At 36.9% G+C, this 22,011-nt stretch overlaps 2 protein-coding genes across 2 annotated transcripts; both read left to right on the plus strand.

Annotated features, from left to right (window-relative positions):
- The first annotated feature begins 848 nt into the window (after positions 1-848).
- On the plus strand, positions 849-5,344 carry LOC113341081 (mediator of RNA polymerase II transcription subunit 17-like). Its single transcript, XM_026586110.1, has 8 exons — positions 849-1,010; positions 1,130-1,322; positions 2,140-2,253; positions 2,374-2,459; positions 2,808-3,180; positions 3,519-3,989; positions 4,074-4,394; positions 4,860-5,344. Exons 1-8 carry the CDS (start codon positions 922-924, stop codon positions 5,184-5,186), a joined length of 1,974 nt encoding a protein of 657 aa, XP_026441895.1. The 5' UTR covers positions 849-921; the 3' UTR covers positions 5,187-5,344.
- Positions 5,345-6,634: 1,290 nt separating this feature from the next.
- LOC113340883 (transmembrane protein 128-like) lies at positions 6,635-9,634 on the plus strand. The gene is made up of 4 exons (XM_026585935.1): positions 6,635-7,684; positions 8,790-8,954; positions 9,133-9,184; positions 9,300-9,634. Exons 1-4 carry the CDS (start codon positions 7,422-7,424, stop codon positions 9,387-9,389), a joined length of 570 nt encoding a protein of 189 aa, XP_026441720.1. The 5' UTR covers positions 6,635-7,421; the 3' UTR covers positions 9,390-9,634.
- Positions 9,635-22,011: the final 12,377 nt, after the last annotated feature.

The raw sequence follows: 22,011 nt of genomic DNA on the forward strand, positions 1-22,011 counted from the left end.
GTTGCATAACTTGTTATGCAACTACTTTTTTCTTAGTATTGAAACCAACAAAAAATAAGGCTGCATAACTTGTCATGCACCTACAATAATATCTACATAACATGTTATGCAGTCGTGAAAATGGATGCATAACCTGTTATGCATCCGAAAATATGACTGCATAATGCATTATGCATCGAGAAAATTGTCGCACAATCTTTTATGCATCGAGAAAATAGATGCATAGCATGATATGCATCCGTAAATATGGATATATACTGCATTATGCATCAATTTTTTATACTCAAGAAGGGTGCGAAAACAATGGGTACATGACTTGTTATAGATGCATAACTTTGTTATGTAGATGCATAATTTGTAATGCAGTCGAGAAAATGGTTGCATAATTCGTTATGCGTCTGCATAATGCGTTATGCATCCTTTTTGGTGGCTACATAATGGTTATGTATCAAGTTTTCGAAAATTTTGCCTAAAACGATGATCACCTCCGATTTTTTCATGAAAAACAAAAATTTGATATTGTTGTTTGTACTCGTTGCGTAGCTCTCTTTAAAAGATTTCCAACCATATAAAATTTGTAAATTTCTAAGGTGCGGATTTTTAGATATGTTATGTTCAAATTGAGTTGCCAATTATACCCCTGATGCATAACTCAGTCATGCAGGTGCATAATCCGTCATGCAGAAGTTTTTAATAATTTCATATAATTATGGGTGTCACAGAAATAATTATGGGTGTCACAGTACCCAAAATTAATTATGGACCTGAGAATGAGAATATTTTTTTTTTTTTGATCTCCCCCTAAATTCCCCATATTTTTACACTTCCTCTCAGTCTTTCAAGTTTTAACATTCTAGGGTTTCTGAAACTAGCTCCCACGGAGTAATTCTCAAAGCTTCCCTCAAATTTCACAAAAAAAAAATGAGTGAAAATTTGGACATTTCTCTGGATAAACTTCCAATCAAACGATTGGATGCAATCGAAGAAAATGGCCTCGAAAGATTTGCACCGTATGATCTTTTTCTCCTCCTCCATTTTTTTTCTTTAATTTTTTCTGAATTTTAATTGTTTGTTTGTGTTTAGTAAATTGTGATTTTTTGTTGTTGTTTTTGTTTGTTGGAATGGTCAGTGATGTAGGTTATGATCAGAAGAAACTTGATTTAATTAGGCGAATTGATTTCTCTTGGGCAGTAGAGAAAGATACTAAGAAGAAGCAGAAAACTGCAAAGGAAGCAAATGCACCATGGCCTTGGCAGAGTATGGTTGAGAATTTACAATTAGCTCATCAAGAACTCTCTGTTATTATCGATATGATTAACACGGTGAGTCGTTTTTCTTGTTGATATGCATTTTAGTGTTTAAATTTGGAACTTAGGGTTAGGAATTGATTGATCCCAGTTACTATTGGACTAGATATGGGAGATGGCATTAAGGATCCATTTAACTTTCCGTGGCAAACATTTCGCTTTCGTTGGTACAAATGATCTTAGGGTTGACATGGGTAGTTCTAAATGGTTATAATATCTAAAAAGGTTTGTGTAATCTTTAACCAACATTGAGGATCAATGTTATTCAATTAGACGAGGAAAGTGGGGTTTTCTTTTTAAGTAAGTTTAGTGTCATTCAACTAGGCGAGGAAACTGAGGTTTTCGAGATTGAAATTTCGGTTAATCCCATGAAGCAAATATAGGTTAAGTGTGTTGGACACTGGTATGAGGGTGTCTGATACCGACACGAGGTGTAGGATCCAAGACGTGGATCTTGTCTTGTAATTATGTTTTTTTTTTTGTTTGCTTATGATTGTTCTGTTAGATCTAAACTTGTTCAAATAGATGCAAGCATCAACTTAGGACAGTATATCATTTTTAAGCATAAATTGTATGCAAGTGGTACACACCAGATATAGAAATGACATTTTAAATATACTTAATGTAAATAACTCATTCCGTAGGGTTTGTAGTTTTTGTTGATCACCTTGTTGGAAGTTGTACAACATGTCAGGTTTAGATCTGTATTTTTGTCAGATATATATATTGCTGGCTCATATATACCCAAGTTGATCTTGACCTCGTAGATACACTGGAATAGTGGAATGTATGTATGGTATTAATGTGTTTTGTTGGAAATTTTTATGTGTAGGTAGAAGCTAATGACGCAGTTACAGTGGCTAGCATGACCAGGCCTAAGCAGTTACCTAATGAGGTTCTGTCGGACATTTCAGTAGCTGCAGCAACCAAATTACAATGTTTCAGGGTATAGTTAGTTTTCTTCTACTTGCAATAGTACACGTACAATCTATCATAATGCCTGTTTAAAGGACAAAATAACATCTCTACAAGAATCATCTATTTAAATGATGTATATGATCTACAGCAACTGGGGAAATACTTGAAGCAGTCAGCCAAAACATTGGAAAAACAGGTTGCGAGGGAAGCACGATTTTATGGTGCTCTGATTAGGTAAATACTGTATATCTTTAGGAGATGAAAGCTCTATTTACTTAGGTCGCTTCCGTTATTTATTTATTTTTATTTTTTTTGTATATTGCTGCTTCATGAACTACTAGAGGATGAATAGTGAAAACTTCCCTTCGTGTTGCATTTAATTATATAAATCAGTCATTTATTGTAGCTACTCATGGATATATCTGAATGATGTATGTCTTCAGAAAATGATATTCATCAGATGTCCTTTTTTATATTTTGCCACTTCTTGAACTACAATTCACTTTAGAACTTTGCTTAAATCAGTCATTTGTTGTAAATCCTTAGTGATATATCTGACACACATATTTTGAAGAATTATAGGTTGCAGCAGAATTGGAAGGTGAAGCGACAGCGTTTGACAGTCTCTGCTCCCAGCAATGAGGGCTTCACCATTGACCTATTTGACAACTCGTTGTCTGATTCGATGAGCTTATTTCGCCCTGTTACGTCTACCGTTAGTGTTGATCATGACTCTGCTGGCATGCTGGCTGTAAATTTACCTCCGAAGTCATGCCGCTTCATGCATTTTGGATTTCTTGGTGTGAATTCAGGTAGTACAACAAAGGAATCCAGTAAAAACAACATATCTGCCTCAGATGCTAAGCGTGAAGCTGTAAAAGAAGATGTCGATGAATGTGTCAAAGAAACACATCTAGTCCTTCGTAATGTTCACCGGGTAATCTTTGATGAACAGGTTTGTACAGCTGTCATTCCATTCAGGATATTCATACAATATTGTTACAAATTTGTATTGGCACATCAAAATGTTTTAAAGGCTGAGCTGTAGTCAGGATGGTATGCAATTAACTTGAAATATATTAATGTGGAGACCAAAAAAAAATCAGGTGTTCTGGGTTTTCACAACTATATCTTAAAAACCAAGTGGGATTAGCCCAGTTAGTTGGCCAGGGGTTGAACTCCCATGTGAGATTAAGATGAATTCTGTGTAAATATGAGTGTCGGAGTATCCTTGCTCTTCATTTTTTTGTCTTCTCCATTTTACTTTTTCATAGTTAGATTTTCTGATTTCAGGTGTTCGATTTGGTGAATCGTGAAGGATTTACTCCATCTCGAGGTTTTAATGTCACTGGGATAAGAGAAAACTATCTTGAACTTGGCATTGGCCAAGGAGCTTCTGTATATTTATCGCTTTTGCCCTCTGGTGAAGATGCAGATCTAACAGATGACTCGGCAGACACACAAAATTTGGAAACTGCAATAGTAACTTCAGAGACAACTGACAGCACGAAGCTGGTAGAAGAGACGGCAAGCTCCCTTAAAAGTTTGTCGAGGTTTCCTAGTCCAACTAGTTGTGAAATTTATCTACAGCAAATTTTCCATGAACATAAGTTTGTACGAGAAAAGGATAAACGCCCTTATGCTAGCAAGGCTCGAGTTCCTGTTCAACCTGCCGGGGCGGGGTCTGATCTTCTAGGTCATTTCTGTATGACATTAGCTCATAGAATCTTTTCGAACAAAGTTCTGGAAGAGCTGGAAAATCTGGTACTAATTGAATCTCAGTTATAAAAAACCCTATTGAATATGGAGGTTGTTGAGCTTTTACTAATTGTTCTTTTGTTCTTGCAGGCTACAAGGGTCCCATATCTGCATTTGTTATCTCATCCTACATGGAGTTCTCGTACATCTTCATGGTCACTAACTATGAAGGTTCCTCAGTCCATCATACGTGCTGGTCATCAGACTAGACCATCAGATATCCCCAGTAGAAAGGATGGAGTTAGGTTAGAGTTTCAAACAAAAGTGGTGGTAAATGACGACTGCATAAAAGTAGAAGGAGAGGGTGCACCAAATGTTGTTGGCTTATTCAATGGTAGTACCGAGAAAACCTGCTCCATGAACAGTTACGAATGTGACTTGGCAAATCTTCCCGTAATCCTTCTTGAACAGGTATGCCTCCTATTTATCATAGGCAGTAAACTGAAGATGGGAAAGCATAGTATCATCTTTCCTGTTTCAACCATATATTTGTCTGGTATTATGATCTAGGATGCTTACATCAAGTTAGTAACTAAGGTGTTACACACTCATGTTATTATAGCTAATATTCAAGAGGAGCCACCATATAGATTCCAAGCCCAATACCGTTTCACTCAACAAAAATATACTTTCGCCGGGCTATTATAAACCTATACAAATGTTTTATGCCAGATAGGCTTCACATGGCTGCAACAATCTCTTTCCCCAAACGTTCAGATGTGCATAACTAGATTGTAATGACGTGTCCTTATTTCTTTTATTTGTTGGTCAGTATTTTGGTGAAGAATGGTGTTTTACCTCTGTCAATTCCAAGACATGATCTAAATGTAATCTAGAATTCTATTTTCCATCTCAGTAACAAACCTCCTTTTTCAGGTTGCCAGTCAGGTAGTTCGTTGGCTCCATGAAGAAGCTGTCGTGGTAGGTATAAATGCAAGTCGAGACTTTTTATGCTTGTCTTTTGAGCTAGACCAAGGAGATAAATTGTGCTTACTGGCACACGTAGACCCTAAAGATACATTGGGATGCATCTCATGGTGGTTGCTAATGGCCGACGGGTTAATGGAAGAGGGCAAACTTCATTCAGAAATAGCTACCTGTGGATCAGAAAATATGAAATTCCTGGGTTATTTGTCTTTAGAAGCTTTGTATTCCATTATGATGGACTTGGTCAGTTTGTGCAATAGAGGTGCCAATAATTGAGTGCCTCTGATACAATTTTGTAACAAATCTATAAGTGGCATTTTTTTTAATTTCCAGTTCTTCTCTTTGGTTTTCTGTTTTCATAACGTGTCATTGTCGTATTCATGTGCTAGAAACTTTTTCAGAGCCAATCAACATGAAAGTAATTTCTTGGGGCATTGTGATGTTTACTGGTGAATGAAGTCTTCCAGTCTTGAAAGACGATGTAACTTCACAATCAGTTTCAGCGTGAATTGTATGTTAAAGCTATAGAGACAACTGTATTACTGTATACTCAAAAGAATATGTTTCGGAAATTGCCAGCGAAAGTAAGCAATGTTGTCATGGCGTATGACTCCCTTTATTACATTTGGCATTTGCCTTCTCTACAAGTAAACTAATATAATGGTCCATGGCCGCCTCTTGAATAATTCAATTCATTAATTAAGTTTTGCTTCTGCTGATCAAATATTCGAAAACGATGGCTTTTAATTACAAGAAGAATTTGACATTTATAATTCAATGATTTTAAGCCTCAGTTTGCAAGCAAGGATGAAAAAATGACAATTTTGGCGTGCAAGTGGTTATTCTCATTTCTTGTTTAAAACTTGTGTTGCAATTCTTGTCCAAGGCCCTACTACCAGACTGGCAACCATCATGCCAGTCCTTAAAACAGAGTAACTATATGTGATGTGCTTAGCCTTTTAAGGAACTTATTCTTTCCTATGTAGGTATTTTGCAACTAGTAAACATGGGCAGTTCAATTGAATTTGTACATGAGTTTATTTATACTTATTAGCCAAGCTCCACAAGCAAAGTATGAACCAACTAACAAACAAAGCATCAATGAAGCAACAAACACAAGAAATACATTAACATTAGAATAAGCTGTAATATTTCAATTTGGGATTTATCTTTGAGATGCTAGCAATTTACCGACTCTATTCCTTACCAGAATAACACCTTTCAATGTATCATCTTGTCCGTTGAATGTAAAGTCACAGTATCCTTACCTTTTGCGTTTAAAATCACATCTAGAGCCAGAATCCCGTATGAACAAGTCGGGACAATTTGTTCTCACATGCCAACTAGCTCATATACAATATTTAGGTAGATTTTGCGCCTTTTTTCTGGAACTTGTGTTTACATTCATTCTTAGTTCCCATGTAATGAGATAAGTTTGTTTTTTTCATTCTTATCTTTAATTTTGAGTCCGCACTGGAGCCAGATATGAATAAACAAAGAAAATTACCTTCAAAAGCTACTTTATATCCCTCGCCGATATTTTAAAGTTTTCACTGCTCTTACCATCGATCCGACCTCTGCAAACGGACACCCCACTCAAAATTGCCCTACTATTTTTAGGACAAAGCATGCTAAATGGCCAATATTCTTTTATCCAAAGGTTATAATCAGGTAGTCCAAAATAACATATTATATGACTTGGTGGTTGAATCAATATTTTTGGGGGGCAAAAGAGAGGGCAGACTTTATCATTGTACACCCCAAATCTTCTAATTAAGGATGTAATAAGCAGAACTCAGCACATTTTCTCTCTCACGAAACGTATCCCCCCTGCAAATCTTTCCATATTCTTCCTCCATCTATCAAACCTTAAATACTTCATACTTACAGATCTCTCAGTCTACTTGCAAAAAAAGGAGCAAACTTGTTCACATTTCTTATCAGAAAATTTATACATTCTTTTGAATTTTGCTGGGTTGGTTGAGAATTTGAGAAGAGATGGAGTTTTGAAGAGAGGGTTGGGTTTGCATGGATGGATAGTTAGGTATGTAAGTTGAAAGATTGTTTTTTTTGATAATGGGTGTGATGATAAATCCTTCGTTTATATCTCTTATGTTATGTAATGGTGAAAATCAATACATGGGGTCATTGAGAAAGTTGATTTTCAATGTGGGTTTTGGATTCGCAGATATTTGGTTCTGCCCTAGATAGTATTTTCGAATGTGAGGGGTGTTTGTGAAGAACTCAAATTCTTGATTTCGGAAGTGAGATTTTTTATTTTTATTTTTGGAAATTTGATTGGTTTTATTTATATAAAGGAGATTTTGATTTATAGATGGAATTATTGGAACTTTATTTACTGAGCTGGATCTGTAAATTCTTATGCTGGATTTATTGAGAGGAGTTTAATTTTAAGGGAATTCAGTTTTGGAATTTCCAACAGAGACTAGTGTAGTGTGTTGGTATTTGTTTTATTTGTTTGGATTTTGTGTGGTGGTGGTGGTGGTGGTAATGTCTGGTGGAACCCCAGTTGCTGGTGGTGGATTAATGAGGCAGAGACATAGTCAAGGAGGATATGCTTCTAGTGGAGATGATCTTGAAGATGATGCATGTTCAAGAATGGTAACACCGAATGCTCAAATTCCTAGGGCAAGAACATGGGTTGAGGTTTTGGAGAATGTTCTTTGGATTGCTTCTGCGGTTTTCGTTGTTTATTTTGGCGATAGACACTCCAATTTCATATATCTGCTGTGCCATGATAATCGAATTAGAAGGTAATAAAGTTCTACACTGATGAAATATAAATTTGTTCTTTTATTCTGATTTTAGCTCCTATTATTGTGTTTCAATAGTTTTAATTGAATACATACTAGTTGCTCACAAGGAGGATTTAAGGAATTTAGGATGTCACATAACATTTAGGTGAAAAAATAGAGCCTCCTAATATATTGCAAACAGTTAGTGTGTGCTCGGTGGCCTTTATAGATTGCATTCAGATATTTTTATTTTGCAACTGTTTTGGTACTTACAAGCCTTTGCAGTCCAATAGTTTGGATAGTTTAGAAAACACGTTTACCTGTATTTCTTTACAAATGGGAAGCAGATATTCTCGTTTTTTCTTTACGATTCAGTAAAGCTGGTCTTTCTTGGAGTCCTGGATTGTTTGGGAGATGTAGGTTTTAGCATGTTTGTGGAAGATCCGTATATTTACTATTGCAAGGATCTCTAGAATGCAAGTACTTGAAGAAACGAATTAAGTTTATTATAATTAATAAACCTGAGATGCCTCTCTGTTGTCCTTTTTATTAAAGTTAATTTTGCACTTCTCTAAAGTTAATTGTCCTTTTACTATTGCAAGGATCTCTAGAATGCAAGTACTGAGAAACGAATTAAGTTAATTAATAAACCTGAGATGCCTCTCTGTTGTCCTAAAGATAGTTAAAAGTGAGTTAACTGGAAGCACAAGTAACACATATCTGCCAAAACTTCGAGGCACTTGACAGTAACAATATATGAATGTATACCCACCATAGTGAACTCATTTTATGAGCCAACAGAATATTTTGGCAACCAACCAATCGGGGTCATGCAGTGTAGCTGCAGTTAGAGATAAAATAGAGTTGAGAGAGATAGGGCAGCACATTTTCCCCAAGTGCTGTGGATGACTTTAAGATTCTTCTGGTGCGATTATCGGACTACATTTTTTTCTTTTTATAAACGTAGAAAGTAACAAGTTAACAATTTTAAAATCATGACCGAAATATCTCAAAAGAAAAGTAAATATACTGGACATGATTTTAAGCTGATGATGTAATTTTATGTTGATGAGATAGTTTCTATGGCTTCCCATTCTAATTCCTTTTGTCGTTTACCTTGCAGGGTGCCTTTATACTTAGGAATGGTGGGTGTCATTTTGAATATGGGGATCTTCTTTTACACTGGTCTTCTAGCATGGGGTATCAGGAGATCTGATGATAAATGGGAAATGCTAACTCCATCCGTTGCTCCATTTGTCACCCTGTGTGGCTTATTTTCCTTTTGCTTGTAAGATCTTCAATATCCTTCTCAATCGATTATTTTGAATTTTACACTGTATTGAGCCATAATTTTGAAATTTGAATCCTTATTCCTAACCAATGAACACTATCATACCCGTTCTGACTTGTCAGCTTTTCTTTTCCATGAATGACGTGTCCCATTTTCTTGAACTTCTGTTTTGCAGGTTCACATTTGCTTTGTGGCCGATTTGGAGTTTCTTAACCCTTCCTCTTCTGGTACATACTGAATGCTTCATATTAGTCAATCTTACATCTAAGCCGTTCTTGCAATTTTTCTTTTTTATTGATTTGATGTTGAAAACTGAACACTGCATTTGTTGTTTAATTGCAGTTCACGTTATTTATGGCTTGTATGGTTATAATTCCATACCTAACTATCAGAACATTCAGACCACAGTCAGATTTGTTACGTACAGACTAAGCTTCCTTCAGTGCCCGTGGGTGGTCTGATCCTCCAGATTAAGCTTCATCTTCCAGTGCTTGCCTTGCACTATAGAAAGATTAAAATCCAGAGAAGCTGTTGCCAAGAGGTTTGCTCGGGGTTTCTCCCAAATCTAACTCCATGATGTAAAAAAACAACAACCTTGATATGTCATTTGACACAGTTTTGAAATTGATATCTTTGGGGAAATTTATATCCCTTCAATGGAGCTTTTGTTATACATGTATTACTCTCTTTTGCGGGCTCTTTTGCAGTGCCGTCTTGTTGACTAGGCCAGCCAGGTCATTTAGCTTTTTTGTTAGGAATTCTTTTTTCATTCAGGTGAGCCAATCTGGACCAAATTGGTATATAATATAGTAACTAACTGATTGTTCTGGTAAATAATATAGTAGACTCAAACTGAGTGTTTTTTTTTGCTTATGATTCAATAGGATCCCTATAAAAAAATCCATTATAAATTAATAATGCAAAATAACAAAGTTTTCAGGTCTTATATAGCGATGAAAACGAGCTAAATTAATAATTTTCTAAATTGCTGTAATATCAAAAACTACAAGGGAACGAAAAGATCACTCTTGGGTTGTGATTAATCTGCCTTGGAGAGTTCTCCTCCCCTTTCGTTGTTATATATATACTGGGGTATGACCCGTGCCGTAACGGCCCGGGCGTTGGTTTGCTGTTAAAAGTACAAATCCATGAAACATAACTGCGACAAATTATATTTGTAGGGAGTTTGTTGCAACGGTGTTCTTCTGCAAAATATGTAGGCTATGGAGGAATTAAAACACCCATTATTTGTAGGCCTCCTAGCATTGTAATTTGAGTTTGGTTCTCACCTGAAGTTTTAGAATTTAACATTTTTCTTCTCTTCGTTTAACATTTTTCTAATCACTTACCACAGATTGACTACTAAAATTTGCAAGTAGTTAAGTTCAAATTGTAGTAGGTGATAGCTTAATGAAAACGAAAATTAAGCTGGATTTTTTGTTCTGAACTATTTAAATATCTGATACAACAGAATTCAGTTTTATCATGACTAATAAAAGCAGGTGTGAGTGTGATGATACACTCTTTTGGTGCACGCACTAAAACGTAGGTAACCAACTACCCATATCTCCATTCAGTGTGGAAACTATTTGGGTAAAAGTATTTCCGATGCGAAAGATGGTAAAAAAAGACCACATTTTAACTGAGGAGTACTCAACGCGAATCCTAACATTTTTGGAACAAAAGCTAATAGGAAGTACTGCCTGATTTCAATATACTCGATCAGACAACATGTCCCATATACATCAAACAAATCGTAAGGGATGCCAGGAACACTGCACAATAATTTGATGCATAACTTGAGTTAGGAATAAACACTCAGGAAAAAATGTACACTGTGTGTGCATCCACATCTCCATCAAGTGTTCGTTGTCACCTTTTTAACCACCCAAACAATGACTGCGGTATCCAAGAGGACAACCACTTTGAACTGCATTAGCTTCAAAACATTAGTTCATAATAGATAGTAACAAAAGTAAAACGAACATAATAGAGAAAGGGATATAATGAGCATCCGTTAATGTTTCAATTCTAAATCATGTAAGAAGATTTTATTGATTAGCTTAAGTTACCCAATAACTATTATATTTCCACTCCAAATTCTGTGACAATATCATCACCACTCGTACATATATCAAACGTAACAAAATTCAAATCAAAGAAATTAATTTATGAAACTTCAAATTTAATAAACTATAAAAGTATAAATAACCTTAACGATTAAAAAATAAAGGCTTAATTTACAATGATCAAGAACTGAGCCAGACTGATGCATAAGAATCCTAAAACAATAACATTAAGAATCAGCATACAAAATCTAGATCCGAATGTAAAAGCATGATCATGGTACATATACCCATTTAACTCTTAAATTCACAGCTGAGAAGACTTCAATATAAGACAGATTCTCGAAATGGTGCATGTATACCTGAACTTCGTAGGCACCAGGATTTCCCTGCTACCACCATCCACGAAAGTCCCCTTCACAAAAGTAGATGCATCAAGTGTCAAATTTTTGTCCCTGTGTTAGCAATACAACCATCAGAAATAACGAAAGTAGACTAATATCTTATGTATATTCCATTTCTTAAGCACTTAACCTGGCATGTACTTAATGCTTTGCTAAAGAACACAAATGAAAATGAGGTGGAATTCTCCTCCCACTGGATAAACTAAAGATGAAGGGAGTTTATGCTTTGCAGGGTAGGAAAACCTGAATAACAATACGGAGAAATAGAATGTCCTTTTAAGTATGAAGTGGAGAAAAGTAGCATCAGCTAAGCAACAAATAATTGATATCTACCTTCATCTTTAGTTTAACGCCAGAATGTTTCAGATCTCAGTTGATATGACATTTTTAATTGATATCTCCCTCTAAGTATATCCCCTGAGATTGTACATAGTTTCTAATGATGACATAGTTTGTTATCGTTGTACAAAATCTAACGGCAGAATGCTTCAGATGCAACTGTTAAAACAAACATTTCCGCTCGATTGTATAATAACTTTAGATTTTTCACCAGATATATAAGAAAGCCAGAGAGGCGAGAATGATTGAAACTGAACTTACAGGACTAAAGATTCATCAAATACCAAATTTTATGAATTGGTTGATAAATTTCTAAATTAAGTTGTAACCGTGAATACCTCTTGAACCTGATACTTTGTTGAGCTTCACCTCCACCTGCCAGTTAGGTTCGTAGCAACAACCCTACAAAACACAAATAACTGTCGCAAAAGATGGATTTTGTGATTCATAACTGCAAGACATAACTCCAGAACCTATAAACCATTTTCATAGTGTAGGAATTTTTTTAATATGTAGACTGATGGGTAAAGTCGAAGGGTACCTTGAATGATTTGCAATTTGTGAGCAATGAATGTACAAATCCAAAATATAAAAATGAAAAGATTAAGTTAGCTTAGATGTCTTCATGATAGATCAAACGTTACCTCCAAAAGATTTATTTGTGCTAGCTTGGAAAGCCAAGATGGGTGCTACTTACGTTGTAATATATCATGAAGACATCTAAGCTTGTAACGACATTCTTCCCCATTAAACCTTGACTCATTCCATTTTCAAGATATTAAAAACCGTGTCATCCAGGATTTCCATTTTTGAGCTAGTCCTATATACCTGAAAGGTTTGTAGCTGGTCGATGGAAGAGTCTGGGAAAGGGCTGGTGCGAATCTGGGAGCTCATTTGAAAAACCTACATGAGAGTATGTGCAAGAAATAACATCCGTCTCAGGTGAAAAGATTAATAAACTAAACCTATTTCATACCATGAGTAAGAAATCACAATTCAAATAACGTGGTACGGAATTATTTCAATTAACAATTACCTGAGATCTTTACCGATCAAAAAAACAAAAAAAATATTTACCTGAGATTGATGATTTTCCCTGATTTAGATATCTATGGTGCACCAACAACAACAAAATCAGTCAGAGAAAAGCTTCTAGAAAAGTACCCAAAAAACAACAATATCAAAACCAAAGAATTTTCTCTGCAAAAGTACCAAAATCACATAAACCTACATCAATCTTGAAAGAGAAGAACGGGATTGGTAAGCACCGAAAACCTGTGGAAGATAACTTGTTTGGGGGTATATGTAATGGCGGTGTCAATGGGTATCCCTATTTCTGTAACGCATATGGAACAATTTATTTTCATTATTTAAGTTTGAGCAAATTCGTTGGCAGAAATATCGGTAGTGCTGATGAATATTTATGGTGGTGTTATGTTTTCCGTTACAGGTGAAAATCGGGAGAAGAATAATGAATAAATCCTGATAATAGCAGTTCATCATTGGGAACTCTTCCTTTGACAGGCGTAACACATGAAATAATGGGAGAAGAGTTAAATCTGGAATGTTGGATGAGGACGTAAAGGGAGGATGCACTTTGAGACACGATTTATCTTTTTCCTTTTGCTGCACTTTTAAAGCATTAGAGACCGTCAATCGTCTTGAAATACTCCTTCAGAAACATTAGATTAGCGAATACACATTTGTTTTTGTAAGATAGATATTTTCTTTTTGAAACTGAAATTTTTATTGATTAAGAGTCTTGTGTTACATGTTGTGCATCTTCTTGTAATTGAGTTACAATCTCATCAACAATAGATAAAATCCAAACACTACTTAAAAGAGAGACTCTAGCTAAATTTTCTAATATATCAGCCACCTTATTTTGTTCCTTTGGTACATAGTTGCACTTCCAAAAAATTTTATTCTTGAGCATACTTTTTATATCCAAAATCACGTTATATATTCTCCAATCTGTGTTGAAGTTTTCTCGATTCACCGCATCAGCTCCTAATTGTGAGTCCAGTTCAAATATCACCTTGTCCAGCTTCATATCCTCTGCCCATAGTAAAGCCTCCCATAATCCCATACATTCCACCTGTTCTGGACTCAACGCCGTCTCTAGGAAGATGCATTTGGTGCCCCTGTGAGTTCCTGCAAAATCACGAAGAATTAGTCCCATTCCTCCCATTTTAGTAGAATAGCTGAAAGAACCATCAACATTAATTTTATGAGTGCCTATAGGAGGTGGACTCCAGTGAAAATTTGTCCTCCTTTGTCTAGCATTATTAGTGACAATAGTAACTTTTTTTGGTTTTAGGCTTAGCAGTTCTATTTCTAGTTTACTTTTCATAATGATTGAATCTGTATTGATCTTCCAACCCTTAAAGGCACTGTCACATCTTGTATTCCATATGGACCAAGCTGTGATTGCTATTTTGCATAGATATTCTTCCTGGATTTGATTAATCTTCAGTCTGTCAAACCATTCACAAAACCAATCTACCAGATTAACATTAGCTTGAATATGAATACCTAGAACAGCAAACCAAACTGCTCTTGAGAGATTGCAATGCAAGATAGAGTGAGAAGAAGTTTCTAGTGCTTGAGAACGTAGAGGGAAGCCATAATCTCCATTGTGAATCACATATATCTTATTGTGATAATATCTCAAGAATACCACAATTAATGTAGAATATGTCAAAGATAAAGGTAAATATGGTAAGCAGAATAATATCTAATCTATTACACCCCCTTAGTCGGAGCGGGAGAAGATCAGACGCTCAGACTAGTACGGAAACGAGTAAATAATTGTCGTGGAAGGCCCTTGGTAAAGATAGCAGCATATTGATTTTCCGAGGGGATGTGCAAGACATGAATGTCACCAACACGAACGCGATCACGTACGAAATGTATATCAATCTCCACATGTTTGGTGCGTTGATGTTGAACAGGATCTCCAGACATATAGACTGCACTGACGTTATCACAATATACAATAGTGGCACGTCGTACAGGCAGATGCAACTCAAGGAGTAATTTGCGAAGCCAATTAGTCTCAGAAACTGCATTCGCAACTCCCTTATATTCAGCTTCAGCACTAGAGAGACAGTTGCCTGACGCTTGGAAGACCAGGAAACCAGGTTGTCACCGAGAAAGATGCAGTAGCCGGAAGTCGACCGACGAGAATCCGGACACCCCGCCCAATCGGCATCGGAATATGCAGTTAATCCAGAAATTGTGGAAGCAGATAGGAACAAGCCATGATCAAGAGTACCCTGAAGATAACGAAGGATCCGATTAAGGTCCTGCATGTGAGGCTCCCTAGGATCATGCATAAAAAAACATACCTACTGAACCGCGTAAGAGATATCCGGTCTAGTGAAGGCAAGGTACTGAAGAGCCCCATCCAGGCTTCGGTATAGTGTGGGATCCTCGATTACTGGACTGGAAGTTGCACTGAGTTTCGAATGAGTATCAATCGGTGTGGCTACGGGATTACAATTCGTCATGGATGCTCGTGCAATGATGTCATGCATGTAGACTGACTGGGACAAGTAGAGGCCTGAAGAGGAGCGATGAACACAAATACCAAAAAATGATGCAACATGCCAAGATCAGTCATAGCAAACTCCCGTTTCATCAATGCAATAAATCCGCAAAGAAGTTTATCGGTATTTGATGTTAAAATAATATCATCAACGTATAGTAGTAAGTATGCCGTCCCGCATCCGGATTGATAGACGAAGAGAGAGGGATCACATATACTACCCCGAAAACAACAATTAGTAATGAACTTGGAAAAATGCTGAAACCACGCACGAGGTGCCTGCTTTAGACCATAAAGCGACCGACGTAGTCGACATACATAATCAGGGAGATCAGGGTCAACAAAACCCGAAGGCTGATGCATATAAACTGTCTCAGTCAAATCCCCATGGAGAAAGGCATTATTGACATCTAGATGATGTATAGGCTAAGAACGATAAGCAGCAATAGTAATCACAGTACGAATAGTAGCCGGTTTGACAGTCGGACTAAACATTTTAAAACAGTCAACTCCAATCTGTTGGGTTTTACCATTCGCAACTAGGCGCGCCTTGTGATACTGTAAGGAACCGTCGGCATGAAATTTGTGGCGAAAAAGCCACATGGAACGAATAACATGTGCATCACGTGGTCGTGGAACTAGTTCCCAAGTATTAGTTTTCAACATGGTATTGTACTCATCTAGCATGGACGCATTCCATTTAGGGTCCCTAAGAGCATATAAGTGTGAACGAGGCAGAAGAGAGACCTTATGTTGAGTCTGGACATTGGGATTGAGCTTGTGAATGGGGCGGAAAATGCCGTGGGAGGCCCGAGTAACAAGACGTGTAGAGGCCGTGATGGGTGGCTCCGTAACAATAGATGTATGAATTGAATCATGATGGACAGGAACCGGAGTGGTCTGAATAGGAGAAGCAGATGGGATAAAAACTGTGGGTTGTTCAGCAGGAACAGCAGAGACCGAACTAGTATAAGGAACAACGGTAGGAGTAGTAGGCGATGTAGGTCTGCGCATGTGGGGAGGAGTGTAGGGAATAGTGGAACTGTTGGCAGCAGACGATGAAGCTGTGGGTGCAGCTGACGGGTAAGCAAGGTTGTCAGCGATAGAATGGTGGATATGTGAGGGAGTCATCTGCAAGACTAGTAGGAGTGGTGGTTGCCAACGGGAAAACGGTTTCGTCAAAAGTGACATGATGAGAGATGATGATTTTATGGGTGGCTAGGTCGAGACAACGATAACCACAGTGGTTGATAGGAAAACCAAGGAAGACACATTTAGTGGAACGAGGAGCAAGTTTGTGAGGTGTGGTGGAGGAAAGATTGGGATAAAAAAGACAACCAAATATACGAAGGCGATCATATGTAGGTTGGCGTCTATAGAGAGCAAAAACGGGAGAACGAAAATTGAGAATTTTGGTGGGAAGAATATTATGAAGAAAGACTACCATGTTAAGAAAGTCAGCCCAATATTTTGGGGGAATGGAGGCGTGATACATAAGAGTACGAGTAATGTCATTGACACGATGAATCATATGCTCATCCTCGTCGTTTTGTGAAGAAGTTTTTGGGCATGAGAATCGGAAAATAAAACCATTTTCATGAGCAAAATTATCAAAAGAAGAGATATCAAATTCACGACCCATGTTGCATTGAATACTTTTAATGTCACGCTCAAATTGTGTTTTAACAAAAGAGTGAAATTCCAAGAATTTGGTGTGTACTTGAGATTTAAACTTTAAAGGATAAACTCATAGATAATTTGTGAAATCATCCAATAATATAAGATAATATCAGAAACCCGTCTCGACATGTAATGGAGAGGTCCATAAGTCACTATGAATAATATCAAATGGTGCAAAAGTATTGGAATTTGACTCAGAAAACGATGATCGAACATGTTTGCTAACTTGACATGAATGAAAAAATTGTGAACATGAACTTTTATTACATTAAATAAAACACTTGGTACATAGGACATCTAAGATAGCCTTGCCAGGGTGGCCAAGGCGGCTATGCCAAACATCAGGCGAACAAACAACAAGAGAGATGGGTTGAGGCAGGGACGTAGTGGGAGGAGGTACGACAGACTTGGTGATAGGGTATAGCTCTCCGGAACTGTCACATCGTAGGATAGTCTTCCTCAAAATCATATCCTTCACAGAGAAACCAGACGGATCAAACTCAACAGATACATTATTATCAGTGGTGAACTTACGAACAAACACTAAGTTTTTGATAGTCAGGGACAACAAGGGTATCTTTGAGCTGAAGAAGACGAGAAGGAAGGTTTATGAACTTGGTACCACTAGCCGTAACCGGAATTCTATTTCCATTACCAACTAGAATAAAACGTATATTCCTAGAGTTGAAAACGTGATGCAGCGTGCCTGGATTTGTAGTGAGATGCGAAGTAGCACCGGTGTCCATATAGAAAGCATCGTCAGGTGATTGAAGACTTATGGAACTATACGCCTCCGTAATGTCATCCGGTTGGATAACTTCAGTGGTGGTTGTGAGGAATGCTTGACCACGGCCCAGTCCAGGTGACCTAGCGCGTTGCATGCGATGTTGGTGTTATTGTAGGAAGCTGCCGTTGTTGTGCGGTCTGCGGGGTGAAGAGGAGGGTTGCCACGAGGGTGTTGTAGGGTACGAGCAAGGGGGTACTGGCCAATATGGTGGCCAATAAGGCTGGTAGTTAGGCTGGCGCGCTTAGCTGGCTGTGTGATGCATAGTTGGTATTGGCAGGAGAGGTGGTTGGGCCAATGTACTATGTATTAAGTCGCTGCCGCTGGAGGGTGGGCAAGGACCACACCGACCATTGTTGGAGCGATTTGGCCGCTGTGTATTGTGGTTCATAAAGGAGGCAGCAGCAACAGCCAGTATTGTTGGCGGAGATGCTAGGTCTGCAGGGAACGCCGAATCTCTTCCGTGCGTAGTTGTGATCGAACGGTATCAAAACTCGGCATGGATTGTTGGACGAAGGAGGCAACGGTGTTGTATTCCTCTGAAAGACCATTAACAAGTTGGATAACCAATCGCTTGTCATTCATGGGAAAATCAAGGTCACGTAATCAATCGGACAACGATTTAAGCTTATCACACCATCTTGGATTATGATTAATCTGCTTTGGAGAGTTCTCCTCCCCTTTAGTTGTTATATATTATTGTGATAATATCTCAAGAATACCGCAGTTAATGTAGAATATGTCAAAGATAAAGGTAAGTATGGTAAACTGAGTAATATCTAATCTATTAATTACATAAAATTAGTTGGAACCCTAGCAACAAGCTGAGCTCCAACGTCTAAATTTATAAATTGATAAAATTTTGAAACTTTTTATTGGCCAAAATTACACCATTATGGTGTCACACGCAAGCTGGGTGCCGGCCAAGAAAACAAAATTGCACAGTTCTTGTTGGCCACGAACAAAATTGCACCACTATGGTGCAATTCGCAAGGCAAGCATTGGCCGAGATTTGAAACTTACACCATAATGGTATAATTTCTGATTCTTGTCGTTGTTAAAGCAGGTAGGTGAGTTGAACTTGGTGGTAATGAAGTAACGGTGGTGCTGTAAAATGTATGGAAGAGGCATGAGATGTGCATGGAGTGAACTGGTGTAGGAGAAATGAGATAGGAAAAGTTTTAAAATTTAGGAAATATGAATGTGAAAGGAAGGTTGCTTGGTTTTCTTGGAATTTTTATAATAATAAGGAAGTTTTTTTTTTTTTTTTTTGGTAATTTGATTAAGCAATAAAAAACTATTCAATATTTTTGTTATTTTCATAGTTTTTTAACGTTAAGGTGGTTTCATAAACAACACGTTTTTTTTTCAAAAATTGTATTCTCTTGAGAATATAGTTCGAAAGGTATTCAACATTCCTTTCCTTGCATAATTCAACTTGTTGACTAAATTTTTGGAGAAGTATGCAAACAATATTCTGGTAATTACAAATTATTAACAAATTATTAATTATTGTTATTTTGTATCTCAATAAGATAAATTTTGTCCGTCCCAAAGTATTATCTTATAAGGGGTTATACTATAAATGAGCAACACTATTTTTGTCCTTTGGCACGTAAGAGACTAACCAACTTTGAAAAGAATTTGAAACATATGAATATCTTCTATAAGATTAAGAGTGTCCATTTGACTGTTTATTTCCTTCCCTTACGAGTTGGAGCATTATTTACACAGTCTCGTTCTAATTGCAAATTCCTTATGCATCTTTCCTTATCCCATATGACAGCCTCCGTAACTGTTTCAGCTTCATATTGATGCGCATCTAGTGCTTGAGTTTGACATCATCCAACTCCATATCATGTACCTGCACAATCATGAAGTATCAATCCTAGACCTTATTTACCAGCTTTCTTAATTAAAAGCAACATTGAAGTTTAATTTCAGATAGAGAAAATGGGCTGTATAGCCAAAAATGGGTGTTTCCTTGGCCAAATGGACAGGTAGAGATTTCGTCTGGGTCAAATGACCAAAAGAATCTTTTGATTGAAATGGACACAACTACTCTGCCACGTCCACCAAAACCTTAACTCGTTCTTCTTCTCTCTTCAACAAAACCACCAACGCCTTCATCTTCTTCCACCTCCGTTAATCCCATCTCCACTACCAGAAACACCAAATATCACCATCGACAGACATCAAATTTCTCCACCACCAACATCGACACCACCACCACCATCTCTACTACCAGAAAACACCAACGCCGTCGACAACATCGTGTTTATCCATCTCTATAACCAGATCTATCAGCACCACCATCGACAATACTACAACCACCACCATCAACATCTACAACAACTACAACCAACACCACCACCTTCCTCCACCACCGCAAACATCAACATTATCGTCAACATTGATATCACCACCACCACAAAAACACCGGCAACCCTAATTAAATGGAGAGTTCTCAAATTCATTCAAACCAAAATTAGGGTTTTCTCTTCCAACCAAAATTAGAGTTCTCCATTCACTGGTAAGTTTCTCGATCCTAATTTTTTTTTTCATGATTTTATTAACCGAACTCATCAATTTCACAGGAATTGATGTTAACTACCTTAATTTTCATAAATGAATCATTTTTATGAGTGAAATTTCATTCTGTTTTTTTCTTCTTGTGTAAACACGGATGAAACTGGTGTTTAGGGGTTACCTGCCTTAATTCTCCTGATTTTCCTTCCACAATGACATTGATGATGAAATTAGCGAATTAGTTTGTTTTGAAATTGATTTCATCAATGTTTGATAGTAACATGAAAATTGGTTTCATCTGTTCTGGATTGACCTGAAATTGTTTTTATCTATGTTATACTAGGATGAAACCAGTCTCATCCTGTTTTGGATTGACGTGAAATTGGTTTCATCCATGTTATACTAGGATGAAACTGGTTTCATCTAGTTATAGTATGTGATATAATTGTGTTTTAAATTGTTTTTATCCATGTTATACTAGGATGAAACCAGTATCATCCTGTTTTGGATTGACCTGAAATTGGTTTCATCCATGTTATACTAGGATGAAACTGGTTTCATCTAGTTATAGTCTGTGATATAATTTTTTTTTCGTCAAAATACTCACGATAAAATCAGTTTCATATAGATCACTCATTGATATAACTTTATTTCGTGAAAATACTCAGGATGAAACCAATTTCATCTAGTAGTAGAATGTAATATAACTTTTTTAAGGTATTACTTTCAATAGAAGAGAAAAAGATATTACTAAGGCTGTAAAAGAAGGTTTCATAATCGTTATTATTTAATCATGAAGTGTGTTTCTGGTTTAGTTTCTGATACATTTATTTTTGTTTTAGTCCAACCTGACTACTCCACTAGCTCGATATGATGATATATTGACTTGTGCAATATGATGCAAGGAAGGCAATATTGATGCAACACTTACTTTAACGTAAAAAGGATAATCTGTCTTCAGGACTCCTGTTATGACTAAACCCAGGATTAGCTTATGTGAATAATGTCATGGTTGCTTGGGAGGTAAATGATTTGTAGTTTTTATTGATGGTTTCCGTGATTTTGTTTGCCTTATCTTGTCTTTGTTCCCTTAATGTTCTAGTGGTTTTGATAATTGAATGATTTGTTTTGCCATGGCGTGGTTAACTCTAAGCCTCTAGTTTTCACCGATGATAGTAGCCAGCTTGGTGTTTAAAGACGCAGAATTGCATCGGTCACTGAGAGTTTTAACTTACTTTTCTCATTAGGCATTGCGAAGCACTTTTGGTTCTCTATCTATATGTGATACATGGCAGTTTGTATATTCTGGATTATCTTCGCTTATTATATTGGTTTTGTTAGCCTGAAGTTGTTTGTCGAGATTATGGAGCTTCTCCGGTAAAATTTGACTTTTTGTTTGCTGCATAGTTTTGAATGAGTATTGATTTGCTTGTCTGTGGTAGATTGTTGTTTGAGATATGGCAGTATCTGCATCATGATTTCTCATACTATAGATTTTGTTAGGTGTTCTGTCTTGCTTCCATCTTCATTAATTTTATTCCCTTTTGTTGTTAGCAAACAAAGTCATAGAAAGTAACTGATCATATGATTGTTGTACATGCTGAGATCCATTGATCATGTGACTAATTTTGTCGTCCAACTGACATATGTGTCATTCGTTATGCAAGAAATGCAATCTGGAGTGCTCATCTGAACTTATACG

Source organism: Papaver somniferum, unplaced genomic scaffold (assembly GCF_003573695.1).
Source record: "Papaver somniferum cultivar HN1 unplaced genomic scaffold, ASM357369v1 unplaced-scaffold_24, whole genome shotgun sequence".
In the NCBI taxonomy this organism is placed as follows: domain Eukaryota; kingdom Viridiplantae; phylum Streptophyta; class Magnoliopsida; order Ranunculales; family Papaveraceae; genus Papaver; species Papaver somniferum.